This window comes from Pyxicephalus adspersus, chromosome 3 (assembly GCF_032062135.1).
Source record: "Pyxicephalus adspersus chromosome 3, UCB_Pads_2.0, whole genome shotgun sequence".
NCBI lineage: Eukaryota > Metazoa > Chordata > Amphibia > Anura > Pyxicephalidae > Pyxicephalus > Pyxicephalus adspersus.
The window spans coordinates 77,939,690-77,963,817 of NC_092860.1; the positions used below are offsets into that span (position 1 = coordinate 77,939,690).

At 36.6% G+C, this 24,128-nt stretch overlaps 1 protein-coding gene across 3 annotated transcripts; it reads left to right on the plus strand.

Moving 5' to 3' along the window:
• Positions 1–376: 376 nt before the first annotated feature.
• On the plus strand, positions 377–24,049 carry RASSF6 (Ras association domain family member 6). Of its 3 annotated transcripts, none has more exons than XM_072405338.1 (11): positions 377–517; positions 4,422–4,515; positions 8,463–8,541; positions 10,886–11,034; positions 13,451–13,548; positions 14,609–14,793; positions 18,989–19,090; positions 19,936–19,987; positions 21,418–21,536; positions 21,622–21,719; positions 23,062–24,049. In XM_072405338.1, the coding sequence occupies exons 2-11, from the start codon at positions 4,451–4,453 to the stop codon at positions 23,135–23,137; spliced, it is 1,023 nt and encodes a 340-aa protein (XP_072261439.1). In that variant the 5' UTR covers positions 377–517; positions 4,422–4,450; the 3' UTR covers positions 23,138–24,049. The 3 variants fall into 3 exon arrangements, with proteins under 3 accessions (XP_072261439.1, XP_072261440.1, XP_072261441.1); XM_072405339.1 differs by having other exon boundaries at positions 469–599; XM_072405340.1 differs by lacking the exon at positions 377–517 and adding an exon at positions 4,230–4,252.
• Positions 24,050–24,128: the final 79 nt, after the last annotated feature.

Sequence of the window (24,128 nt, forward strand, 5' to 3'; positions counted from 1 at the left end):
TTATTTTATCAGATTAAGCAAGCCATTGCATTACATAATTGATCTGAAGAAGATTTTATAGTGTATGATCAGCTTTATTTTACTAAAAATAGTGTCTGACACGCATTAAACATCTTTTCAGGTTGTACTTTGCCTAGTAATAAAATGACATATTTAGTTATTTTGAATGAGTGTTTGAGAAGTATGTGTCAGAACTAACACTTTGCTAATAGCAATTAAAATATATCATTTTTGGTTGTTGTGATATGAGTTGTGCTTTAACTGAACACTGGTCATTAAGTAAACTTTCTAGAAGAGGAGAGTACATGCCCTGCAGTGACAGATGTCTGAGCCAGCCATAAGTCACACCCCTCACACAGGTATGAATGTGCATACAAGTCTCTTTCTATCGGCTGCAGCTATCAGGTCTGGTAAACACTCCCGAAATGCACTGAGGCACAAAGGAGTGGCTTAATTCTTCATTACCTGTGTGTCCGGAGAACTATTAACTCTTCATTGGCGTCTATGAGCTGTTCAGGTGAGCCTTCAGGTGATTTGTACAGTGCCATGTTGTATTGGATTCACCATGACCCTACATATGAAATGAACAACAAGACAGGGTAAGGGTAGTCGAGTTATATCACCTATTACATTACCTAGTCAGTGACTTTAAACAAGGAGGTGTAAATCCTTCTTGTTTAAAATCTCATAGCAGAGCCATTTAACTATATAGGTCATTGCATTATTTAAGAACACAGGGGTGCATATTCACTACATAACTCTAGGTACCGTCCTATAAAAACAGGATTCAGGGATCACTGACTTTAACTTCATATTCTTATGAAAGCATTCAACCTTTTTAAATGTTTAACTGAGGTCATGTGTATGTGTACACAATAGAGATGAAAGTCTTCCCTTTGGCTTTTGTATGAAACCATGCATGACGTGCTAACATACTATGCACTCTTTTCACTGAAATTGTTGTGCTGTCCGTTACAGTTTCTGTGACTTTTATTTATAATATAATATATATAATATATAATAATATATATATATATATATATATAATATATTTCAGTGGATACCAAAGATATGGTTGTGTTTTCATGTATAAATGTATTTACTGATCACGAGCAAATCATTCCTCTGGGTACAAGGTTTACAAAAGTCCACAAAGGTCCACCAGCATTTTTTTTACTTTAATAAATTTAATTAGGCACATAGCTGACAATATCGACTTAGCACATTATGGATATGTTTTTTTACAAAAAAATATTTCTGGCAGCCCATAAGCCCCTTACTAGACAAGATCCTGAAAATGCATCTCTTAAAAATCTCACTCTTTTGTGATGCGTACTATTACTCTTCTGCAGGTATTTGCAGCTTATCTGCCTCCTATTTATGTTAGCTAGGATAAGTGTCCTTTGGAACTTATAATTACTAAACATATTAAAAGGGGGTAAGCAAAACATGCAAATTCTTTGATTTGTTTAAACAAAAAAACTTCTTATCCCTTTATTTACCACCAATTATTTAAAATGTTCAAAAATAGATCTCAACTATCTTTTGTCTTTGGACCTGAAAAGTCCCTTTACCAAAAGCCCAATATGTAGTGCCAGTGTTGCTATGCATGGGTTGAGGTAGGTCTAGAGTCTGTCCTAAGTCACAGAAATTGAAACAATGGGCCTGATTTAATAAAGCTTTTGAAGGCTGGAGAGCATACACTTTCATCAGTGAAGCTGGGTGATCCAGAAAACCTAGAATGGATCTGGTCTAGGACACTTGCTAGCAAATAGCAAATGATTTTAGGAAATCCGTTCCAGGTTTGCTGGATCACCCAGCTTTACAGATGAAAGTGTATCCTCTCCAGCCTTGGAGAGCTTTCATAAATCAAGCCCAATGTTTGAGGGCCATACAGGGGTCCTTCTAATTAGGTGACTTGCATCATTGAAGAGGTTGGCACAAAAACATCCTAATGTCTTCAGGGATATCCTAAGCTTGGTATTTATTAGTTTCTGCTATTACTGAGCATTTTTTCAGGAGTGTTTTGAAGTCCCTACCCGAAGAAGATGGTCAGGTTTTTTTGATATGAAGATTGTAAAGCCCCTGCACACTCACCTCTTTCATACCGGTGGTATACCAGTTATGCCAGCCAATATGCTAGGTATGGTGGCTTGCATATTGGTCAAAGGGTATTTTTTATTATTTGACATTTAAAAGAAGAACAAGAAATAAAAACGTTTGTTAGATAAAGTCCTGGTGAATGTAAATTTGTTGTATTGGAATGGATCAGGCCAGTTGTCTGGCAAAAGTAACTAGATGGAAGAACTGATAAGCAGTCAATAAGCTTGGTTGACTATAAGTACTGCTTATGGGATCCTAACCTATTACTGCTTGGCTTTTTAAAATGTTTCAAGGTATTAAATAATTATTTAATATAATATAATATATTTATATATATAATATATATAATTAATATATTTAATTATTTAATAGGATGAATCTAGTAAAAATAATCCTAAATCTTTTCTAATCTGTTTTTAACAACATTAGACATATGGCATGCACAGACACTCATTGTCTAAAGTGTATTTAAAGCTCAAATACTTTTTTATTTAGATTTGAGGGCTGAAGACCAATGTCAGGTTTTCAGTTTGTTGTCTCCGACCCCGCTGGACAGAATGTGAGGAAAAATCCAAAATTTTCAGTTGTTACTGGAACAGGCATAAATGGGAAATCTTCCAATGTGAACACTTGTTCTGGTAAAACTCTCTAAGAAGGGATTTTCCTTACTTTGGTGAGATTTATTGTCACTTTGTTGCTGTGCCTTCAGGACAGCAAGTGACAGGAAATATCCCAAACTGAACAGAGATGGGAAAAAACAAAAATGGGTCCAAAGTGGTCACAACTAGTCTTTAAGACAAATATTGATATGTGAAACTTTCTGCTAGTGCCACATATATGTCTCATAAATTGGAACTCTAATCTAACAGCTAAATATATGGTTTTAACACTAATATTTTTACTGGCTTTCCTGTCAAGGGATTTATCATTTTGGCTGGCAGTTTTTACACTGCTGCTTCTAGGGTAGGCCACTGCTCATTGGTGAGGTATGAGGATTACAAATTGTTCTCCAGAAAGCTGGCTACAAGGAAAGTTGAGTCGTTGAACTTAAAAGTAACCATGTTATCTGCATGGCTTTGTAGTATGAATGAGGTACATAAATGATCGGCTTACCAAAATGATGGATACTTTGCAGATAAAGCAGTGTATATATTTATATTATATTTATTAAAGTATATTAAATATGCAGAAAGTTAAACAGAAACTAAAACAGCATATGTGGAGTTCATGTTGTCTATCAGGACAGTTTGATTTTTTTTTTGCAGATAGGAATGTGGAGAAATATGGAGAAACAAGAAATATAGGCCAAATGAATGTGTTAAGAAATATTGACACATGCTCTATAATTATACAGTATTTTAAAATAGTAATTAAACTATTATATAGTTTATATAAATATACTAGTTATATATTTCCCTGGATTTTGTGCTTTAAATGCTGTTTTGTTTGATTGATTTGTGTTTGTCTTCAAAATAATTTGTTGGTGGCTTTTCATATTTATTCACTGTTTTCCTTTCTATGTCATTGAAATGACAGAGCAATGTATACATATATTTAGGGCTTCTTCCTGGTAATGCTTGAAGTTATTTTTAGCTAACCATCAGCCCTGTGCACGTAACTGTGCCAGCACATTCCTGACTTCATAATTTACTATATAAATAACACTGGCCTTTAAGTCCTTTAAAACAAGACTTTGTGTACATATAAAAAGTCATACAATCTTTGATAGTACTATACTAGTATAGCAGTACTTATATACAGTAAATGTTCATTGTGTGTCAGCTGAGACAAGGGTAAATAAAATACAGTGAATGGAGAATTTTACCTCAACTCAAACCCTAAATATTGTAGTTTTAACTACCTACTTGTAAATCCCCTTTGGTTAAAAACATTATTTTGATATACCAGCATGCAGGTCTAGAGCTTCCCTATGTAGTTTGGAAAGTCCTGGTGTTTTCCCACAGCTAGGGGTACTGAGAAAATCTATTACATGTGACAATGTGACAAATGTAGAAGTTGCTGTTGCCAGACACAAATATATAAAAACAGGTAAAAGCTGTCTCACTAATTGCCTTTCATAAATTTTCTGCTCCATTTTTTTTTAATTTCTTGTATATCTGCATCCGGTCAGCATATGTGGCTCCGTTGTGTAAGTTATGAAACTCCAAAGGTGACCAACATCTTCTGAATTTCCCTTTTCTTGTATTTCCCGTTATGCTTAAAAACTAAGTACATTTGTTATTCAAGTTATTATTAATTACTAGAATAGCTGCATAATATGTAGTGTATGTTAATTCATTTATTATCTTTTTTTTTAGGTATGTAGCATAACTGAAGTGATTTTAAAATGGCCAAAAATGCTTTCTGGGAGTCTCCAGTAGCATTTATCAAAGAATCAAAGTACATCACAAGGTATGTCTTATTGTTCTCTGCATTTCATTAACCTAAATTTTTGAAAAGCTTACATGTATCACTTGAAACTGAGAAAGTGAATACTGGGGACTTCCAAAGGTCTGGAGATCCAGTATACCCAGTAATCCATAGTCATGGCTTTCTAGACATTCTAGCTATCTGCATCTGTTTGGGCCATCTTTGTATTCTCAAAATACAGTTGTGTTTAGAATATTAGCATTGTGGGTATGTTTCCCACACTATGGTGTTTGGCCAATTTATCACATAACAGGGATCGTGGATCAACAAGACAATGACCTCAAACACGCCAGTAAACGAGCAACTTCTTGGGGGTGGGGGGCATCAAAAATGATGTTTCTGAGGAAGAAAACAAGAAATGCAGAATAATTGCGGAATGTAATACCTAAAATTTTTCATCGCCATGCAACACAGATGTGCAGCAGTTCTCCGAAACATTGCTAATACAACTAAATATTAGTTCACTGATCCAAAGGAAAGCAAAATTTTGAAAGATTTCTCAGTTTTTACAGTGAAGTGTGTAAAGAAGAATGCAGATACTGCTATTATTTTGAACAACCTAATATTCCCTGTACTTCACTTTTTGTAAAGGAATAACACAAATGTGATACATTTTTCCTGAAATTTGGAATAGAACGTGCAGTGTTCCCAATACATTTGCATGTATGGAAAAAAAAAAGCTTTTATAAAGATTTTGAGCTTTATTCATTTTTTTTACACATGGTATTATTTTGAACACAACTGTACATAATCAAAGGGACAGTAAATGACCGAATATACACCCTAAAATATCTAAGCTTTTATGAAACATAATTTTTATTGGATTGTCAAAAGTGAATAACAAAACTTGTAACCCATAGAAGCACATAACCCCATACTATTAGATGTATTTTTTATTTCATGTTTTTTTTTAATTGTTTGGTACTTGTGCTAGTGCTGCCACGGAAAAAAACTATTATGCTGTTGTGAACAAGAATGCATAAAGGATTATTTTGGATTATTTTTATTATTAAAACACGAGTAATGCTAAATATATTTTATAATTACCTACAAAAAATGCAGCAAAATGATTGCAATTGTTACAGTTTGGATTTCTAATCACTTTCTGCCCCAGTGGTTATCAGCAGAACAAGGGTAGATCTATCCAACAAGGACATCACAATGATTGGCATAATCTAAAACATACAAAATGCCTATACGTGCACTTTAATCTCCCCTTCCTCTCTGTTCCTTTACATTTTCCCTTAAGCTGAACTTCCAGAGTTCCTTACAATCATTCTGTGTCTCTCGGCTACTTTACTTGTCATGATCATAGGTAACAGCTTTGTGACTGTGTGATGCCTCTTAAGAAATAGCCCCTTGTCAATATAAAACAAATCCTTGAATATTTTTTTTTGTATATCTATAAAGAACGGTCCCAGATGGCTGTCCAGAGTTGGAGTAGAAGGGGGACCCAAATACACATAAAGCCATTCATAAATGAGACCATTTTGTATTATTATTGTGGCTGACCCATCACTGTATAATTGACTGCGTTTGGCATGTAGATTTTATTTATTTAGATAATTATTGAATTAGATAGATACTATGTTTGCTAGGTAGGGTCAATAAAGGATTTCATCCTGTCAGAGAGTAATTGCCACTATTCCATGGCAGGATGGAGCCTTCCTATTACTTTTACCACATCACAAAGGGGTTTTCAGGACGATTCCAAGTTATGCAATTCTGTAATCGAGGCAGCACTCGAAAGTGAAAACCAAAGATGACTAAGTGAAAAGTACAAAAATGTATGGCACTTCTCAGATGTCATCATTTTCCTTTGGTGACTGCAATAAACTGATTTGATTTATACATTATTACACTGTACACTGCACCACTTAATAAAAGAAACCCCTACTAAATAAAATATGGGATCTACCAGAACATTTAACCACCTGGTAAAAATATGAATGTATTATGTTACAAAATGTTACTGCCACTTTAAAGACTACTGGTCATTTTCAATGCAAAGTTGTTGCTATGTTTTGTATTTTGCATATGTCCCTGGTTACTATTTATCAGTACAAAGCATGTTGCAGGATGTGTTCAGATTCATCTAGGCGTAAAATAATGCAAATAAATGATGTGAATATCTCCAGTAAAGAAGCACGACGAGGATTTATTTATAGCATTATAGACTGTAATATTTCTGTTGAATGTACTTTTAGGTTGCGCTGCCACATTTCTACCAAAACTGACAACACAAAGCTTCCCCCCATTAAAAAATGGTAGCAGGAACTGTAGAAAGTGATTTAAGCTTAAGTTATGCAAAGTATTGTCAATGAAACTTTTGACTCAGAGAATGTTGTCTGGTTAGATATTGATTGACATCATTTTTTAAATTCGTTATTTTCATGTTGTACTTTTCACTAGACATTAAAATATTTATCAGGGTTCAATACATTTACGTTAAAGACATTGCTCAATGTTCACCATTTTCTGGGTACATTTAAAAAATATGAAAAAAATGATGAGTTAGTGTTACTGTTTGGATTTGGGGCATTCATGAATTTGGCCGAGGTTGTGAATGATAACAGGCCCAAGCTCTTGGCAGTCCTTCGTGCTTGGATGCACATACTTTGGCCAGGCCACATGATGAGGACTTCCTAACCAATTAACCAGGATTACAGAAACTGCTGGATAGGGCCTTGAAAGTTTGCTCATTTTTAATGGTCTTAATCGCCAACACAATCCACCAGAAAACAGGCTGGATTTTGACATACCAATATGTTGATATTAAACTTTAAAAATTGGCTGCTGTGACTTTTCAAGCAAAAGAATGTTTCAATTGATTACATAATTGAATATATGTGAATGACACCCAGTGTGGTTCTTGTCTACTTTTTTTTTATGAGGAAATGTCTGTACCATTTTACCCACTTTGAGGAAACAACAAAATCTGTGAGTCATGGTCAGGCAGTTTTCAGTAACACCATACAACATCATGGGGCTCAGGAGCTAGAGTCAAAGAAGAGGGCCTGTCCCATCCCCAAACAGGCAATGCCAATTTAGCATTGCCGAACTATGTAGGTACTTTGGTTGAGAAAATGACCAGTATTGGAACAAAAGAAGAAAAGGAATAGTAGGAGGCTACATCAAGGCGATTTGAGTCCTCACAAACCTGATCCACTGTCTATAGACAGGCCAAATTAATATGGGTCCTGAAGGGTAGGCAGTCTGAGCCACATAAGTGTTCTGTTGCTTGGCTTACAAATGATCCTCGCGCAACAAAAACAGTAAATGTTAGCGAGTGGACATCCTTTTGAATTCTTGCTGTATGGTTCAAATATCAGAACTCATTCCAGCAGAGAAGAGTAAACCAGCATATGTCACTATTAAGAAATAACTTAAGGAAGTATTTTTTAGGTAGGTTTTTTTCCTGTCTACATTTACTTCTCCACTGTATCTAAGGAAGGAGCAATGGTTGTCAGACCTAATCAACTTCAAATATGTCTTCCTTTATCTCCATTACATGGTAGATTGATGGAATTAATAGTTTGCAAAAGAGATACAACAGTGTTAATGCTGTCTTCTATGCTCACAGGAGTTGACAAGTACATTATATTTCTGCCAAGATCAACTCAAAACATAATTTCTGTACTTGCTGAAAACTAATACAACAGCCACATATAAGAATAGTTAACCTTCAACATATTCTATTTTTACTTTTCGGTTTAGATACAATCTAGAAATAGAAAAACATGGAAATAGAAAAACTCAGAATAATGAAAAAATGTACATTGCCAAAAAGACCTCTTTCCTTCAAACAAAGCTGTCAACACAATAAAACATTACTTTAGTTGGTTGTTGGTACTTTGTACACGTATCTCTGCTTTTTGGAGAAAAGCCTACATCTACACACTAACATAATAGTTTTGTTTCTCTTCCAGAGGTCAACTAGATTCACTGTTGAAAACATATAACTGCTATTTTAAGGACCAACAGAATCTACATATAACCTACCATCAAGTAAGTTGTAATTCAGGTATATGTAGATGTAAACCCCCCAATCCTGCACTGCTATGTAACTCAATAGGCCTGATTTATTAAAGCTCTCCTAGGCTAGACAGGATATACTTTCATTAGTGAAACTGGGTGATCCAGCAAACCTGGATTGGATTTCTTTGGTCATTTGCAAGCAAATGTTTTGAATCATGGACAAGATCAATTCCAGGTTTGCTGGATTACCCAGCTTCACTGATGAAAGTGTGTCCCTCCAGCAATGGAGAGCTTTAGTGAATCAGGCCCAATATGTCTTCATTTAGATTTCTTTGTACTTATTGTCATTTACTTACTACTACAAAAGTGGACCTAAATTTCTGCACATCAGCAGTGTACGATCCAGTAGCATCAGTAGGGTTGTGAAACAGGTTGAGACTGCACCAGATAACAATCATCAGGAGGGCAACACCAAAATGACTGTCTGATATATAACATTTTTAGTGCAATCTGTGTAAACTGTTGTTTTTACTGCTGCTGTTTGTATTTTCATAGTTGCAGATTTTTTCTTAAAGTTTCTATTTTAATATTGGAATTATTAATATTTTTGAGCCTCTACTGAGATTTTGTGTAGAATAAAATAGTAATTAAACCTAAAAACTCCATCGCTGGTTCTAAATTGTACTGGAGGCTAAAAAAAAAGCCTAGCCAACATTCAGCAGCATCAGACACTGGTGGAGAGCACAGGCAGTGGGTATCGAGTAACATATACCGTGTTTCCCCGAAAATAAGACACTGTCTTATATTTTTTTGGGCTTCCAAAAACACACTAGGTCTTATTTTCAGGGTAGGTCTTATATACTTGTTTTAATGAAAAAAAACACCATATTCCCAAATTCCCCTTCTGATCACTCTGTGCTTTTTTTCCACTGTTCGGCAGTTAGGACATGGAACAGCAGGTGGCGCTGTGCCGGTTTCTTTCGCTCTGCTTTACAAACAGGAAAAGACACGATGCTGGCAGAGGAGAGAAGAGAGACACGCTGCAGCCAGAGACACACGCAGGATCGCGTATCAGGTGAGTATATTATTTTAATTTTTTTTTTAACACATTTTTAAGGGCTCACTAGAACTAGCCTGGTTACATGCACTTCAGCTTCTGACAGGCGAAGTGCATGTAATATCACTCCGCCTGTGACAGGAGCCGGAACTACAAGGAAAGCATCGGCTTGTGCGGCTGTGTGTTAGCCCGCTGTGTGTACGCCCGCTGTCTCCCGCTCAGTGAGTACTGTTTTAATTTATGTTTGCTTTTATTTTATTTTATTTTTTTCTACTAGGTCTTATTTTCGGGGTAGGTCTTATATTAGGGCAGGTTGGGGGAAAAGTGCTAGGTCTTATTTTCGGGGTAGGTCTTACTTTCGGGGAAACACGGTATATAAGGTCTGATATTGTATGAGGTCCATATGAGGGTTTAGGATCATTAATTACCACAGTGGGTGACCCCAATTAGAGTTATTGCCAACAGTAAGATCATTTAAGTCAATGGTCCCTGATCTCTTTTGCACTATGGACTGGTTTCAGGCAACTCAATTTTTCCATGGATTAGGGGATGGTAATGGGGTCAGCTATAGAGTCATAGAAAAATTTTCTTACTTAAAACCAGTCGGCAGGGCAGAAGGTGGGTTAAGAGCATCCATCTTCATCAGCTGCATTCTTGCAAATGTGTCCCCTCTCCTGTCATTTCATTCAGCCAATCACGCAAGCTTGCTTCTCTCTTCTGTCATTTCAATGGATTACATGGTTGATCAAAAAAAATAATTAAAGCGAGTACACATTTCCTTCCTACCACAGCCAAGACTAAAGCTGACAAGGACAGCTGTAGCCCGGTTCAATACAGCCCATGACCAGTCCAGTACCAGTCTGAAGCCCAATGCTTGGGGACCCCTTCATTTAAAGCACTGCTTCTTCTTACCGCTAGTATCAACAGATTTGTAGTGAGGCTTGGTGAAGTCAATACTGTGTGACCTACAGCTTCTGCTTTATTTGTTCTGTGAATCTGTGCTTCATTTACCTCCTATTTTATTATCACCCCACCAGTCATTAAGGGGCAATTCAAACATGAGGGGGCAAAGCTATTAAAGTTCGAGGTGGTGAGGTTTGGAGGTCACATCATATCACATGAGCTTTAAAGGTAAAGGTATGTTCTAAATACACTTGAACAACAGGAGAGCTCAGATTACATTGACCAATGAATGATTCCGAATGTGGATATAACCCCATGGTTATAGAAGACTTACAATATTTTAGGAGTAGGATCAAAGCATAAGTAGAATGAATTTGTTGAGAAAATCTAATTAAACATTATATCTCCCTGTAGGAGCCTAAAGGACCAGTTGTTTTATCCGGTCTTATTGAGATATTCTGGGGAGTCCAGCGACCAATACGATTCAAAATACAAGATGAGAAAAGTATGTCCACAGAATCGATTCAACTTCCAGAGGTCATTGGTTCAAGTATAGCAAAAAGGTAATCCTCATTTCTTTAGCTCATAAATAATCTGCAGTAGGAGATGATCTAAAACATAATTTGCTTACTCTTGCCAGTAAAGACTGCTTTTCTCACAATATTTGGGATGCCCTTATGAGCATGGTAGTGACACTTGGTGATGTGATGTCTAGGGATGAGCGAGAAAGCCAGAGAAAATTTCCTCAAAGTTCTGATGGGTTCAAAAAATTTTGCAAAACCATTGGAAATCATTATAGGAGTATTATCACGGTTGCATTCAAAAAAACAGCCATGGGAATCCCCCTGTCAGTGAGCGATCCCCGGGCACTACAGGTCAGAATGAGGACAAGCCCTCATTCTGACCTGCAGTGCCGGGGATCTCTAACCAAGAGGAGGATTCCCACGGCTCCATTCATAAATGCAGACATGATACTCCTCTCTCAGAGTGAGTCATGCGGCTTGTGTTTATGAATGAACGCAATTCATTCATGAGCAGCCAGCGAGACTCACACTGTGTTCCTGGATAGAGAAACTCTATCCAGGAACACATAGTACAGGACTCTAACAGGAAACTAGTAAAGGGCTGGAAGAGCAAACAGGGGAGGCAAGCTGACAGCTCCGCTCCCCTGATTGGTCTTGCAGGTCCCAAAAATTCGGTCTCGTCGGCCGAATTTACAAAGGCCATTCTTGCCTACATGACTCATCCCTAGTAATGTCAGTCATGCTTATTGTTCTTCTACAAACCTGCTAGAGGGGAGTCTGCACCTAAAGATCTGCAGTACATGATGATGCTTCTACACTAATTTGGTAGTAGGTACTGGTAGGTACCAATTACTGGGCTGCTACATTATGTTTTGGGCCTGTGGTAGTATTTAAGACCTTTTTATGTGGTTTCTGTTAAATATGTGTATAACTGAGCAAAGGGGGTGCCTTGCCATGGATTAGATCATGACAAAAGCATGATCTGTGGGGGAGTCCTCACACAATGCTAGTGCTTAGCCCATCGTATACTGCTTGAAAGAAAACTATAGGATATTATTTGTGGTTTGCTCACAAATCCCATCTAAGCCTGCACAAGAAATTACCAATTTAATGGTGGTAATCTAAATTGCTAAAATTAGTTTTTGTGAATGTTTACAGCTTCCATTAGTGGTTACCTAATTGTCCAATACAGAAGAGACTACAGGACAGATTGACAACAGGAAAAGGGTTCAAATTCCTATGCCCTATGTATCAGGGTAGTGTAATTCTGAGCATTCAATTGCTATTAGACTCATCACTGTTTTAATCAATATTAATTTATCCAGATAATCAAAGTTTTTGTTCTAAGTAAATATTAGTTTTCTGCACTCTTTGATGCACTTTGTGGTGCAATCCCCTGACCCCTTCACCACTGTAGTGACCTGCAGTTATTGGGGCCAGTGAAAATAAGTACTTAGTGCAGCAGGGGTCAAAGTCTGCCTCCTATCTCAGTGGTACACCAGAAGATAAGGAAAGCTCAGTGGAAAACAGAAGAAAACGCTTAACAGGGGTTTTAACCCTTCTTCATTCTAATAAAAATTATTTGTATTTATTGTCTACATTCTCAAAGATAATCTCCCCAACATAGGGCCTGATTTATTAAAGCTCTCCAAGGCTGGGGAGGATACATTTTCATCAGTGAGGCTGGGTGATCCAGCCAACCTGGAATGAATCAGTCCAGGATTGAAAAACATTTCTAGCAAATGACTTTGAAGAAATTCATTCCAGGTTTGCTGAATCACCCAGATTCACTGATGAAAGTGTATTCTTCCAGCCTTGGAGAGCTTAAAAAAAAGGCATATTGATACAGATATCATTAAAAACCTGATTAAAGTTTGAGCTGTTCCCCGTACTTTCTAAAACGTAAAACATATGACATTCTGCTTTATTCTTAGGTTTTATATTTTCCTACCTTCCCATTTCCAACTACCAGGAAAGGACTAGGTGCTGCATATAACCATTTTTATTATAATAAAATAATACAACTGCACTTTACAATAACAGTGATCAAACAGGTCTGTTAGTATAAGGATTTCATCCTACTGTGAACAATCCTGTATCCTGGTACTGCCCAGCCAGCATAATACTTCCATGGCTGTCTTCCTTATACCTACAAAATGTTTGTTCACTGCCAATGTAATCACAAATGTGAATTGTGTTGATATGAAAAGGTGTTACATGCATTGCCCAGTGCACCCTTGAATTCCTTGTTTTGTTTTTTTTTTTTTGCAAAATACATAAAATAAACTACATAAAAGATCATATGTTACCATAAATTATAGGCCAGAAGACCAATGCAATTACCATCTAATGCTTAGCTAGTGATCTTTTATTGAAATATTAGGCTTTATTCATAAAAGATTCATAAAACTATTTATACTAATGTTATATTCTCATTGCAATTTTATTTTTCCAGTGGCATGATGCGGTGGGGTGAGTTTGATGACTTGTATCACATCCCTGAAATAGAAGAAACTGAAAAGATTTCTGACAGTGACTCGGAATCACAGAATGGTACAAATTTTTGAGTCATTTAAAGTGACAATCACAAATAAATATTATTTGTTTCATATAAATGAACATAACGAAAGGAAAGAGAAAAAGAAAGTAACCCTCCCCTGGTCATGTAGTCTAGGGTTCCAATCATAGGGCAGTTTTATAGAATTCCCAGCTCACATTGTAATCTGTACACAAGAAGGCAATGTTCTGTGGTCTGTCTTTCATATTCTCTAGCATTATTATTATTACTAATATTAAACAGGATTTTATATAGCGCCAACATATTAAGCAGCGCTGTATAATAAATAGGGATAGAAAATTACAGACAGTGACACAGGAGGAAGAGAGGACCCTGCCCCAAAGAGCTTACAATCTAGGTGGTGGGGGAAGTCTCACACAATAGGAGGGGAGATATGGAGTGATGGGAAGTAGTGAGGGTTTTAAGAGACAGAAGAACAAGCAAGAGCAAGTCTGAAAAAGTGTGTTTTGAGTTCTCTTTTAAATGAGCAGAAAGTAGGAGCAAGCTGAATAGGATGAGGAAGACCATTCCAGAGAGCTGGGGCAGCTCTGGAAAAGTCAATACATTATGTATCGCATACAGGATTTGGTGGATCCTTAAGATTCCTCCAGAGGTTGCTAGGGGTTCATTAAGCAATAGGCAGTTTGTATTTTTCAGATCAGTTTAATGGATACCAATAATCTTGTTGGCTATCAGTAAGAGCTAATGGAAATGGTCTTCAATGTAAGAGGCATTTCTCCCACACACTAATATAATGTGAGCTGCAAAGAGCAGAAAGGCAAAGAGATAAGCTCATCATGTTGGTGCTTCTCCTATCACCCTCTAGGCTCAGGCTGGGGTACGTCCAGGATGTCCTAGGCTCAGACATAGTGGGTAGAGTACTGCGGGTAACAATTTAGGATTAAATTTATTATTGGATTTGTTATTATATATATATCCCTTTGCTGAATAATCATTTTCATCTAGTTATATCCAGTTTCTTACTTTACTAGATATTTTAGTTTCTCTCATTTCTACATTTTCATATATTGTGGTTTCTTCCTACAACCTTTGTAGACTTTGACTATAACAGTAGCACCTTGAAGCCTCGCCTTAATGACCATGCCCCCGACTCCCCATCCTTATACCGCACTATGAGTGATGCCGCACTAGTTAGGAAAAGGGTTTGGCCGGACACTCCAGACAGAAGTCATCTGCAAAAGCATCGATTTTCCATCAATGGGCACTTCTACAACTACAAAGTAAGAGACATTTTTTTTTTATTTAGAAATTATTTTACATAGCTAACAAACATATGAAATATATTGCATATCGCATTGCAGCCCTAGGTTTCTGTGATTAGTTTTAATGGGCAATACCTGCACATTGTTTGTATGTTCTTTGCACATTTATCTATATTTCCTCTTTATTCTCTTCTGTCTCAGAACACATTGTCTGTCGCTTGCATTGCTTATGGTGTGTGGGTTTGTATAATGGTATGGCAGTAGTTGGGACATACCATCGTAAACTTGTTTATGGACCCCATCATTTTAATACCAAACAATGGAATCTATTTCTAGTTACGCACTCAATAATAACTACTGAATCTGTATTCACATTATCTTCTCACTAGCCCCTGCATTGGCAGATTTGACAATATGCAATTACATTGTGAGCCAGACATGCTTTATTACACTGCACAGCGTTTAGGGGACTGAAAGATGTTTATTCTGTTTACATGAGAGTAAAGTCAGAGGTTATTTAATGCCTACATACATCACTATTCTTATCACTTTTATTGTAGATAGATTGGAATGTGCTGTCTGTACAGAATATTGCTTTTCACCTAGGAATGCAGCCTTGGCGTTGTAATAAAGTAGTAAAATTTTTCCTGATACCTGAATGTACATCTGGCTTGCTTGTTCAGCACATCACCTGGGCATATTCAAACTATACACCATTTTAACATTGATAAAGGAGTTGAGGAAGCCAAAACTAAAAATGCACTTGAAACATTTGTAATTTACTAGTCTGTTGAATGACACACCTCTACCACACTGGATAGAAGGGCAGTTTACATTACATCCTATGTAGGCTTTAGGGCAATCCTTTTGTATATAAGTTTGCAAAATCACATATCACAAATCACAGCACCCTCACCCCCCCCCCCCCCCCCCCCCCCCGGGTGCTTCCACTTACAACACAGGTGTCCAAACTTTTTGCAAAGAGGGCCAGATTTGGTGAGATGAAAATGTGTGGGGGACGACCATTCAGCATGTACTTAGGGTTAGTCTGGGCGTGGTCTTCGGGGGTCCTGCACACACCCACTATATTGACGTAGGGGATTCCCTGTGCACAAATGGGGACTCCCGTCTCCCGCTGAGTAGTGAGCAAGAAAATTGCAAGGTGGTTGATCAACTCTAGTGAAATATAAAAGATCGTTTTTTTGTACGTGTGTATTTTATACTGTGGTCAACAGTGCTGGCGGGCCGCATAATATTGATTTTATGACAGAGGCTGTGGGCCGAAAATCTGAACTCCGGCCGGACTTTAGACATGCCTGACTTACAATGGCTGCTGCTGTGGCTCCTTTGCTGCAACTGTCAATAATTATCATGAAGACAAACACTGCAACAAATTGTAGCTAAAGGACAAGGGTATGAGCATGCCATTAGTGATAGACAATAACAACCTGCTTGGAGGGCACCATTTGCATAGCCTAAATTTCCTATATGAATGTGATCCTCATAAAGGTATACAGAGAAAGCTCAGATAGAGATCCACAATTATGAACCATTTGTGATGGCTTCTGAAGTAACTAAGAGATATGTGTGTGCTGAAACTGGGGAAACTCATAGGAAGGAATATAATTCAAGTAAAATGGGAAAGCAGCCATTGCTTACCAGTTTCTTTATTGTCATTCTAATCCAGTGGCTTCTGTAGATTCTGAATTACTGATCAGAAACAACTATGCACATCAGACATTCAGTATACTTGTTATAGGTCACTGACCCATAATTGAAAGCTTTTGATCTGGATTTTCAGAATATTAGCAATAGCAGTCTACAACTTTTTTTACTACATGATTTTTTTAAAGGAGATTTATGAACAAAGTGTACTTCTCTTGGTTGCCAGGTAGCTACAATTACACAATAGGCTGTATTTTTAAAACACTGCATTTTAAGATTTTTAGATTTAGGTTGAGCATGCGCAAAAGGAGCAGCCAGAGCCTTCCCCGATACGTGCTCTGTGTATCTCACAAAATTTTGCGTTCAATTTAGGGAAAGGGCAGATGCTGCACCCTTTTTTTTTTTTTTTAAAAAAAAGGTGTTGCATTTAAAAAAAATAGGCATTTTAAAAAAAGTCAATTTTTACTTTGTCTACCCCAGGGGTCTGCAACCTGCGGCTCCGGAGCCGCATGCGGCTCTTCAGCCTCCTTGTTGTGGCTCCCTTCGGCTGCCACGGGGAGATCTCTGATGGGGGATCCCCTTCCTCCCAAGACACTGCGGAGGTGGGGGATTCCCTATCCGGTGTTCTAATGAAAAAAATCTACCAGTGAAATAAATCTACCACGGGGCGTGTACAAATGGGTGTGTACAATGACATCCCCCCTCCTTTGAACCCCAATTCCTCTGGAATGGGGAGATGTACAAAACCAAAAATGTAGGTGCAAGTGGGGGACACCTGTGACTAACACCCCCTAAAATTTAATTGTTAGGCTATCATCAGAACATAAAGAACTCTGCCCATCAAAAAAATCTACCGTTACACATTGCTGGAGGCACCTGAACCCCAATTTCTCTGGAACAGGAAGGGGGTACAGGTGAACAAAATTAGAGGTGCAAGTGGGGGACACCTGTGGCTAACACCTCCTAAAAACTCCACCCATCAAAAAACCCCTACCCTGTTACACATTGTTGGAGGCTTCTAGCACCTAAACCCCAATTTATCTGGAAACGGGGGTACAGGTGAAAAAAATTTGAGGTGCAAGTACGGGACACCTGTGGCTAACACCTCCTAAAAATTCATAAAAACTCTGCCTATCAAAAAAATCTACCCTGTTACACATTGCTGGAAGCATCTAGCATCTGAACCCCAATTTCTCTGGAATGGGGGGGAGGCGGTACAGGTGACCAAAATAGAGGTGCAAGTGGGGGACACTTATGGCTAACACCACCTACAATTGAATCGCTAAGGCATCGTCAGAAAATAAAGAACTCTGCCCATCAAAATAATCTACCCTGTTACACATTGCTGGAGGCTTCTAGCACCTGAACCCCAATTACTCAAGATTGGGGGTACAGGTGAACAAAAATTAAGCTGCAAATGAGGGACACCTGTGGCTAACACCCTTTAAAATTTAATCGCTAAGGCATCGTCAGAACATAAAGAACTCTGCCCATCAAAAAAATCTACCCTGTTACGTTAGAAGCCTCCAGCTTCTAATGTAACAGGATGATACGTTGCAAGCTGGAGGCTTCTAGGGGCATAGTTCAGTGTTTAATTTATTTCAAAGTAGGCCTACACATGCATACTTGTAACAGGTAAAATAAAAAAATATTAAAACTTTTAAAAGTTTATAAACTGTGTTATGTTTTGCGGCTCCAGACTATTTTTCTTTAGTGGAAGAGGAGGCAAAATGGTTCTTTTGATAGTAAAGGTTGCTGACCCCTGGTCTACCCTTTTATGTAAAGTAAAAATTTTAGTTTAGGTAGGGCTTTAAGTCTAAAGCTGGTTACAATTACAACTTGCATGGTCAAGTTCTAGGAATCATACAGTTGTGACATCTAGTGGCAATTTTAGGGACTGCATATATTTTCTTTTTACATAAAATATAAATACACTTGCCCATCTTTCTTGCTTGCAAAACATTGCTATCAATAACTGGCTAATCACTTGCAGCCCACAACTAGACACTTACCAGTGTAACAAGACATTTTTTATGTTTTGGCTGATCCATATATATAATATATAATGTAAAGGCTTTGCGTAACCCATGAGTTTTAAATGGTAAAACAATATAATAAGATCCTTTTAGTTTTTTTTTTATGGGACCTATTTTTGTCTTCCGAAGCAATTGTCTTAAATGTGTAGGTTTGCATATATTGTTTAAAATAATGATATAAATTGTTGCAGATGTGTTGATCTCCCGGGTCACTTGCATCACTTCCTTCTGCTGAGATTGACATCAATGCTATCTCCTGTAATTATGTGTAACTCAATGATGAATCAATAGGAGCTGAAGAAACCCAGAAGATCAACATTTCTGCAAGTGTTTGTTTCTCTGCATGTATTTTAGGAAGATCTCTACTTAACAGAAAGGCATTCTAAATGTATTGGGAAGTCTCCTTCATTTATGTTGTTGGTATAATTGTTTCTGAAAGTTGCACATCATGATAGGATCTCTTCAGATCTCTACATTTGCAGGTGTTACCATTTGTGCTTTCTTTTTTACAGACATCAGTCTTCACTCCAGCTTTTGGCTCCAAGACAAAGGTCATGATCAACAGCACTATGAAAACAAAAGAAGTCATTAAGCAGTTATTGCACAAGTTTATGGTAGGTACATAGAGAATATATATATATATATATATATATATATATATATACGATATATATATATATATATATATATATATTTATATATTTATATTTATGCGCACAGAATGCTTTATAAACCAATGACAAAAAATAGATAACAAAGACATTTGAAAGAAGTTCTACCCAAACAGAAAGAAAAGGTTTTATTCAAAGTTTTATTTCCCAATTTTTAATTTCCTGTGCTTTTACCTTTTTCATAAATGAACATACTTACACTTCCACGTTCTCCAACCTTTTTCACTAGTCTGCTGCCTTACGCCTGCTGCCATCTTTTTTGCTGTCTCTTTTGGGTCCCCAAGGATAAAGTGCCCAATTTTCCTCTGCACATTCAGATAAGGGTGCAACATCATATCCTTGTTGTGTGGAACCCCCCATGATTATGCACACCCAATCTCTCAAATGCCAGTAGGATAAGTAAGATCAGGTCCTGCTTTGCTTTCATGGAACCTTTTAGGTGAGTTTAACTGACTCAAGACTTAGAAAAGCTCAATAAAATTTCATAATTACAGTACAGCTATGACTATGTTGTATGTTTCACATTATGCTATTTCTCACATTCTGGTATTACTCTTTGACATAAGCATTGGTGGTACACTGATCCTTCTGGCATCTACAGTTACAGGAAGCATGAAACCCAACCATTCCTATACAGTGCTAATCATAGGAGAACCACTGTATTACAAGCATACAGGTCAATATCATATTATCTTTGTTGATAGATCAGCAATAAACACATTCAGGAAACATTTTAAAGATAAATTACTAGGGTGCTTACAGAATTGATTGTCTTATTTTTCTTACAGGTTGAAAATAGCCCAAATGAATTTGCACTGTATATAATTCATGCATCAGGCGGTAAGCAAACACAAGTCTCATGTCAAATAGTGTAAAAAGTTCCACAATAAAAAACACAACTGCAATGTTACCCTAGTCATGCCGTTTCCTACCCTTTTATAATCCCAATTTATTGAGGGGCAGTGGTAAAAAAAACCCTTTTAGCTTGGTGGCCAGTGGAAAGAATGCTCCCTTTTACTTCGATGCATACAATATTACTTTTTTATACTACTTAAACCATTATTGTTATACAGCTGGCCCAGAACTATGTGGGCATCTTTAAAAGGGAGTACAGTCAGCTACAGTTTGGGGAACCCCTACCCATGTCTGGAGGAACTCCAAGGAGAATGGCTGTTCTAGTTACAAAAAAAAAGGAATTGCTCAGTAATTTGGAAAACAATTACACATTTATAACGATTTATGGAAACATACCTCTGCATTTTTAACCAAATAATCTAATAGCAACAATCACTGTAGTGCCAAGAAATGTTTGAAGGCAGATTTTAATTGTCCAAGAAAATCACAGGGATGTTAAAACTTGATGAAACTATCAGGTGCAAATTAACATTATGGCATCTGGGATTGGTGTTTCTGTTTGCGTTAGATGGCTAAAAACAGGAATTGTTGTCAAACTACCATAGTAAAGATGTTGAGATAACAAGGTAGTTGTTGTTGTTGAGATTTAAAGGAAGTGAAAGATAAGGTTCAAGGGCTCCAGCTTTTTTTTTTTAAAAACTGTTTCAGTTGGATGTAGATGGCCTTTTTTAAACCAGTTTATCAAAACCATTTCCATCTCTGCTTAAAATCTGGCATGGTTAGAAGAATGTCTTTTTTCATAAAAGTGCAGGAATACTGTTATGTTCTGAACTCCAGAATTACGTCCCTACAATATACAGTTCTCTACTTATGTCTGAGGGTGTTGCTGAGACTGGACCAGATCCATTCCAGCTTTCCTGGACCACCCAGGTTCTCCCACGATAGTGTATCTCCAGTCTTCAAGTGCTTTAATAAATCAGGTCCTCTGCATCCTACTGTTTAAATTATAGTGTTCTAGTCTGGTGATTGCCCATTCAGTCCCTTGCGCTTCATTTGGAAGAAGGTCATCGGCTCCTCTAAAAGAAAAAGTTCTGAGATGCAAGGTAGTGTTAGAAAGGTGAGAATAAATGGGTGTCTGTGTACTAGTAAAAAGACTCCTTGTAACTTTTTTGTCAACAGTTGCTGCAGCTGACTGCATTATCGTAGTTTGTTCCAACTCCTATAACCTACTTTGCTAGTTTGGTGTGCATATAAATACGGAGAAAATGTAAATAAATAATTGTAAAATAAAAATGTGTTACTATGCTAAATTGTCTAAAAGTATGACCAAGTATATAGTAAAAGCTCTATATTACATTATTAAATAACACAATATATAAAATATTGGACATTCTAAAATATATTTTGTCTTCCAGAAAAGAAAAAGTTAAAGGACACAGATTGCCCTTTGTGGGAAAGGCTCTTGCAAGGGCCTTCAGGAAGTATAGCAAGGATGTTCCTCATGGACAGAGAAGCAGAAGAGATTACCAGTGATGTAAGTATTTACTACTGGACTAGTTCTCCCTCAATTCCTAGATATTTAAACATTTTAAATATGCTCTTTGTTTTATTCTTGGCAGGTAGCACAATACATTAGATTTAGCCTTCCGCTTTTAGAAAATATACTGCAGAGGTTAAATGATGAGGAAGAAAGGGAAATTCAGAGAACTATTGCTAGGTAAGTATTAGTGGTCTACGTGATACTAGTGTATAGTAAAGTAGTTCTACACTTAAAGTGCACCTGGGCTATAGACATTAAAGTAGTAAAATACACTTAACAATTAGGAAATGAGCCCTATGCAAAGTTGTCACTACTCAAACATCTTCAAAGATTACAACTGGGACTTCAGTAGGTTTCTAACTATTTTCAGCAGCTTGTGTTCATTACGTTAAAAGGCCACCAAGATTTTGCTCTCAAAGAAAATAATGGGAAAATGTTCTTAAGTTTATATTTGAAGATTAATTTTTCCACAGTTCATATAACTACTAGAGTGAATGAGGGCATGTTTTAAAGTGTTTTTACTGCTTGGTTATAATATTTTAATACTTCATACAAGCTCACTTTAACCTTCCCACTGCCAGAGCCTTTTTATACACAGTAAAGCTGCCACAAACACTTCTATCAGAGGGCTTGTGGTTCCCTTTACAAATGTTAACAAACTGCAGTACAAGTCATAACCATGATCATTATGGTTGCATCAGTAAAAGATTTAAAGTAGAACAGTGGCCAGGCTATGGAAAACAAATTAATAGGCTCTGTAGGTACAGGCACTGTGGAGCAATTCATCTTTAAAGTTAACAACATGCAGTTAAGGCATTGGGTCACAGCAAAATAATCCCTATGTTTTGAAAGTTGAGTAAATATATACAAAGCATGCCAAGCCTTTGAGATGTTACAAACTATGATACCCAACATTTTATATCGGCAATGCTTTTAAAATATCATAGTATTGTGCTATTGTTCCATAGTATTATTTTTTTCTTCCAGAGAATATTCAAAGCCCAGAGCCACCAGACTAAATTTGAAACAATTCATGTATGTTCTCCCCGTGTTTACTTGGGTTTCTTCCAGACACTCTGGTTAGCTCCCAAATCCCAAAAACATGCAGTTAGTTTATTTGACTTCCCCTCAAAATTGTGAGCCCCTCTGAGGATGATTAGTGACATGACTATGGACTTAGTAAAGCTTGCATGATATGTTAGGGTTATATGAGTACAAGTTAGCTGCTATTGCAACCATAAACTTTTTTTTAACATTTTAAAGCATTGTAACACATTACCACAAAAGGGTTGATTCAACGTTAATTATTGCTGGCTATGAATATGTAAATTGGAACGTCCATAGCCTGGCCACTTTAGGCTTATGAAGAGGAGTATACAGTATAATTAACATTTTCTTTAAAATAGTATGTCCTTATCCTGTGCTGCAGTAGTGTAAGTCCTATTTACTAAATATTAGTAATTTTAGTAATTTACTATGGTTAAAAAAATAAAAGTTTCCACCTTTCTCTTTGTTTTAGATACGTCCATGAAAAGTCCATAGTGCTTCAATATCTTAATATGAAAACAGTTAAGAAAACTGAGACTACAGTTTAACTGTATAGGTGCATTTTATGAAGAGAAGCAAAGTAAACAATTTAACTAATTAAAACTGTGTAACAATGATGAGCAATACTACAAAGACTACAATGCTGGCTAGCTGAATCCCACAGATTTAGTTTGGAAGACTTGTAATATTAATTTAAAAACAACACGTACCTCCGACTGCAAAAGATGTAGGCAGTGTGATTTTTTTTTTTCATGAATAGGTTCTATTTATAAAACAGGGAATATCAGATTCCATGCTTTTAAAAAGCCCAGTGTGTTTTTTCATAGTTTATATTTTTTCATAGTGTATTTTAAAGCCACTTCTTTGTATTCAGCAAAGCAACTGCTAAAATACTAAGGATAAATTTAAAAAATGAACTGACATTTTTTTCTGCATATGCATCTTTGTGATATAGATGTAGATGATAATACACTCCAAGTGGACAAACATTTCATAATCATAACCCTGTTTTCCATATGCAACATCAAATATAACCATAGAGTGTGACCACCATTTTACGAATGACACTCACAAGAAGATGACCCTTCTCTCTATACCGTGATTTTAAGGGCTCTAAGCTCATGTATTTATTGATTTTAACATAATGGTGCTTGTTGGTTAAACTGTGGAAACAAAGTTTGGAGAAAAACACTTTTTTTTAACAAATCACACATTTTTTTAAAGGATATTAGGTTTTGTATAAGTCATATATGACATACAGTTAGAACGGTTTCAGATCAACAAACCCTATCCATTCTATTTGAACATTGGTGAAGAAAAGTTTAAAGGAATGCAAAACTGTTCACTGTACTATATATATATATATATATATATATATATATATATATATATATGTGTGTGTGTTTTTGTATTCCTAAACTGAATATATTTTTAGAAATAAAATATATATTTTGTGATTACTGGTGTGTTTGGTTTATTTTATGTGTGTATATTTCTGTGCATTATGTGGTTGTTGGTGTGGACTGTGTAATTGCTGTG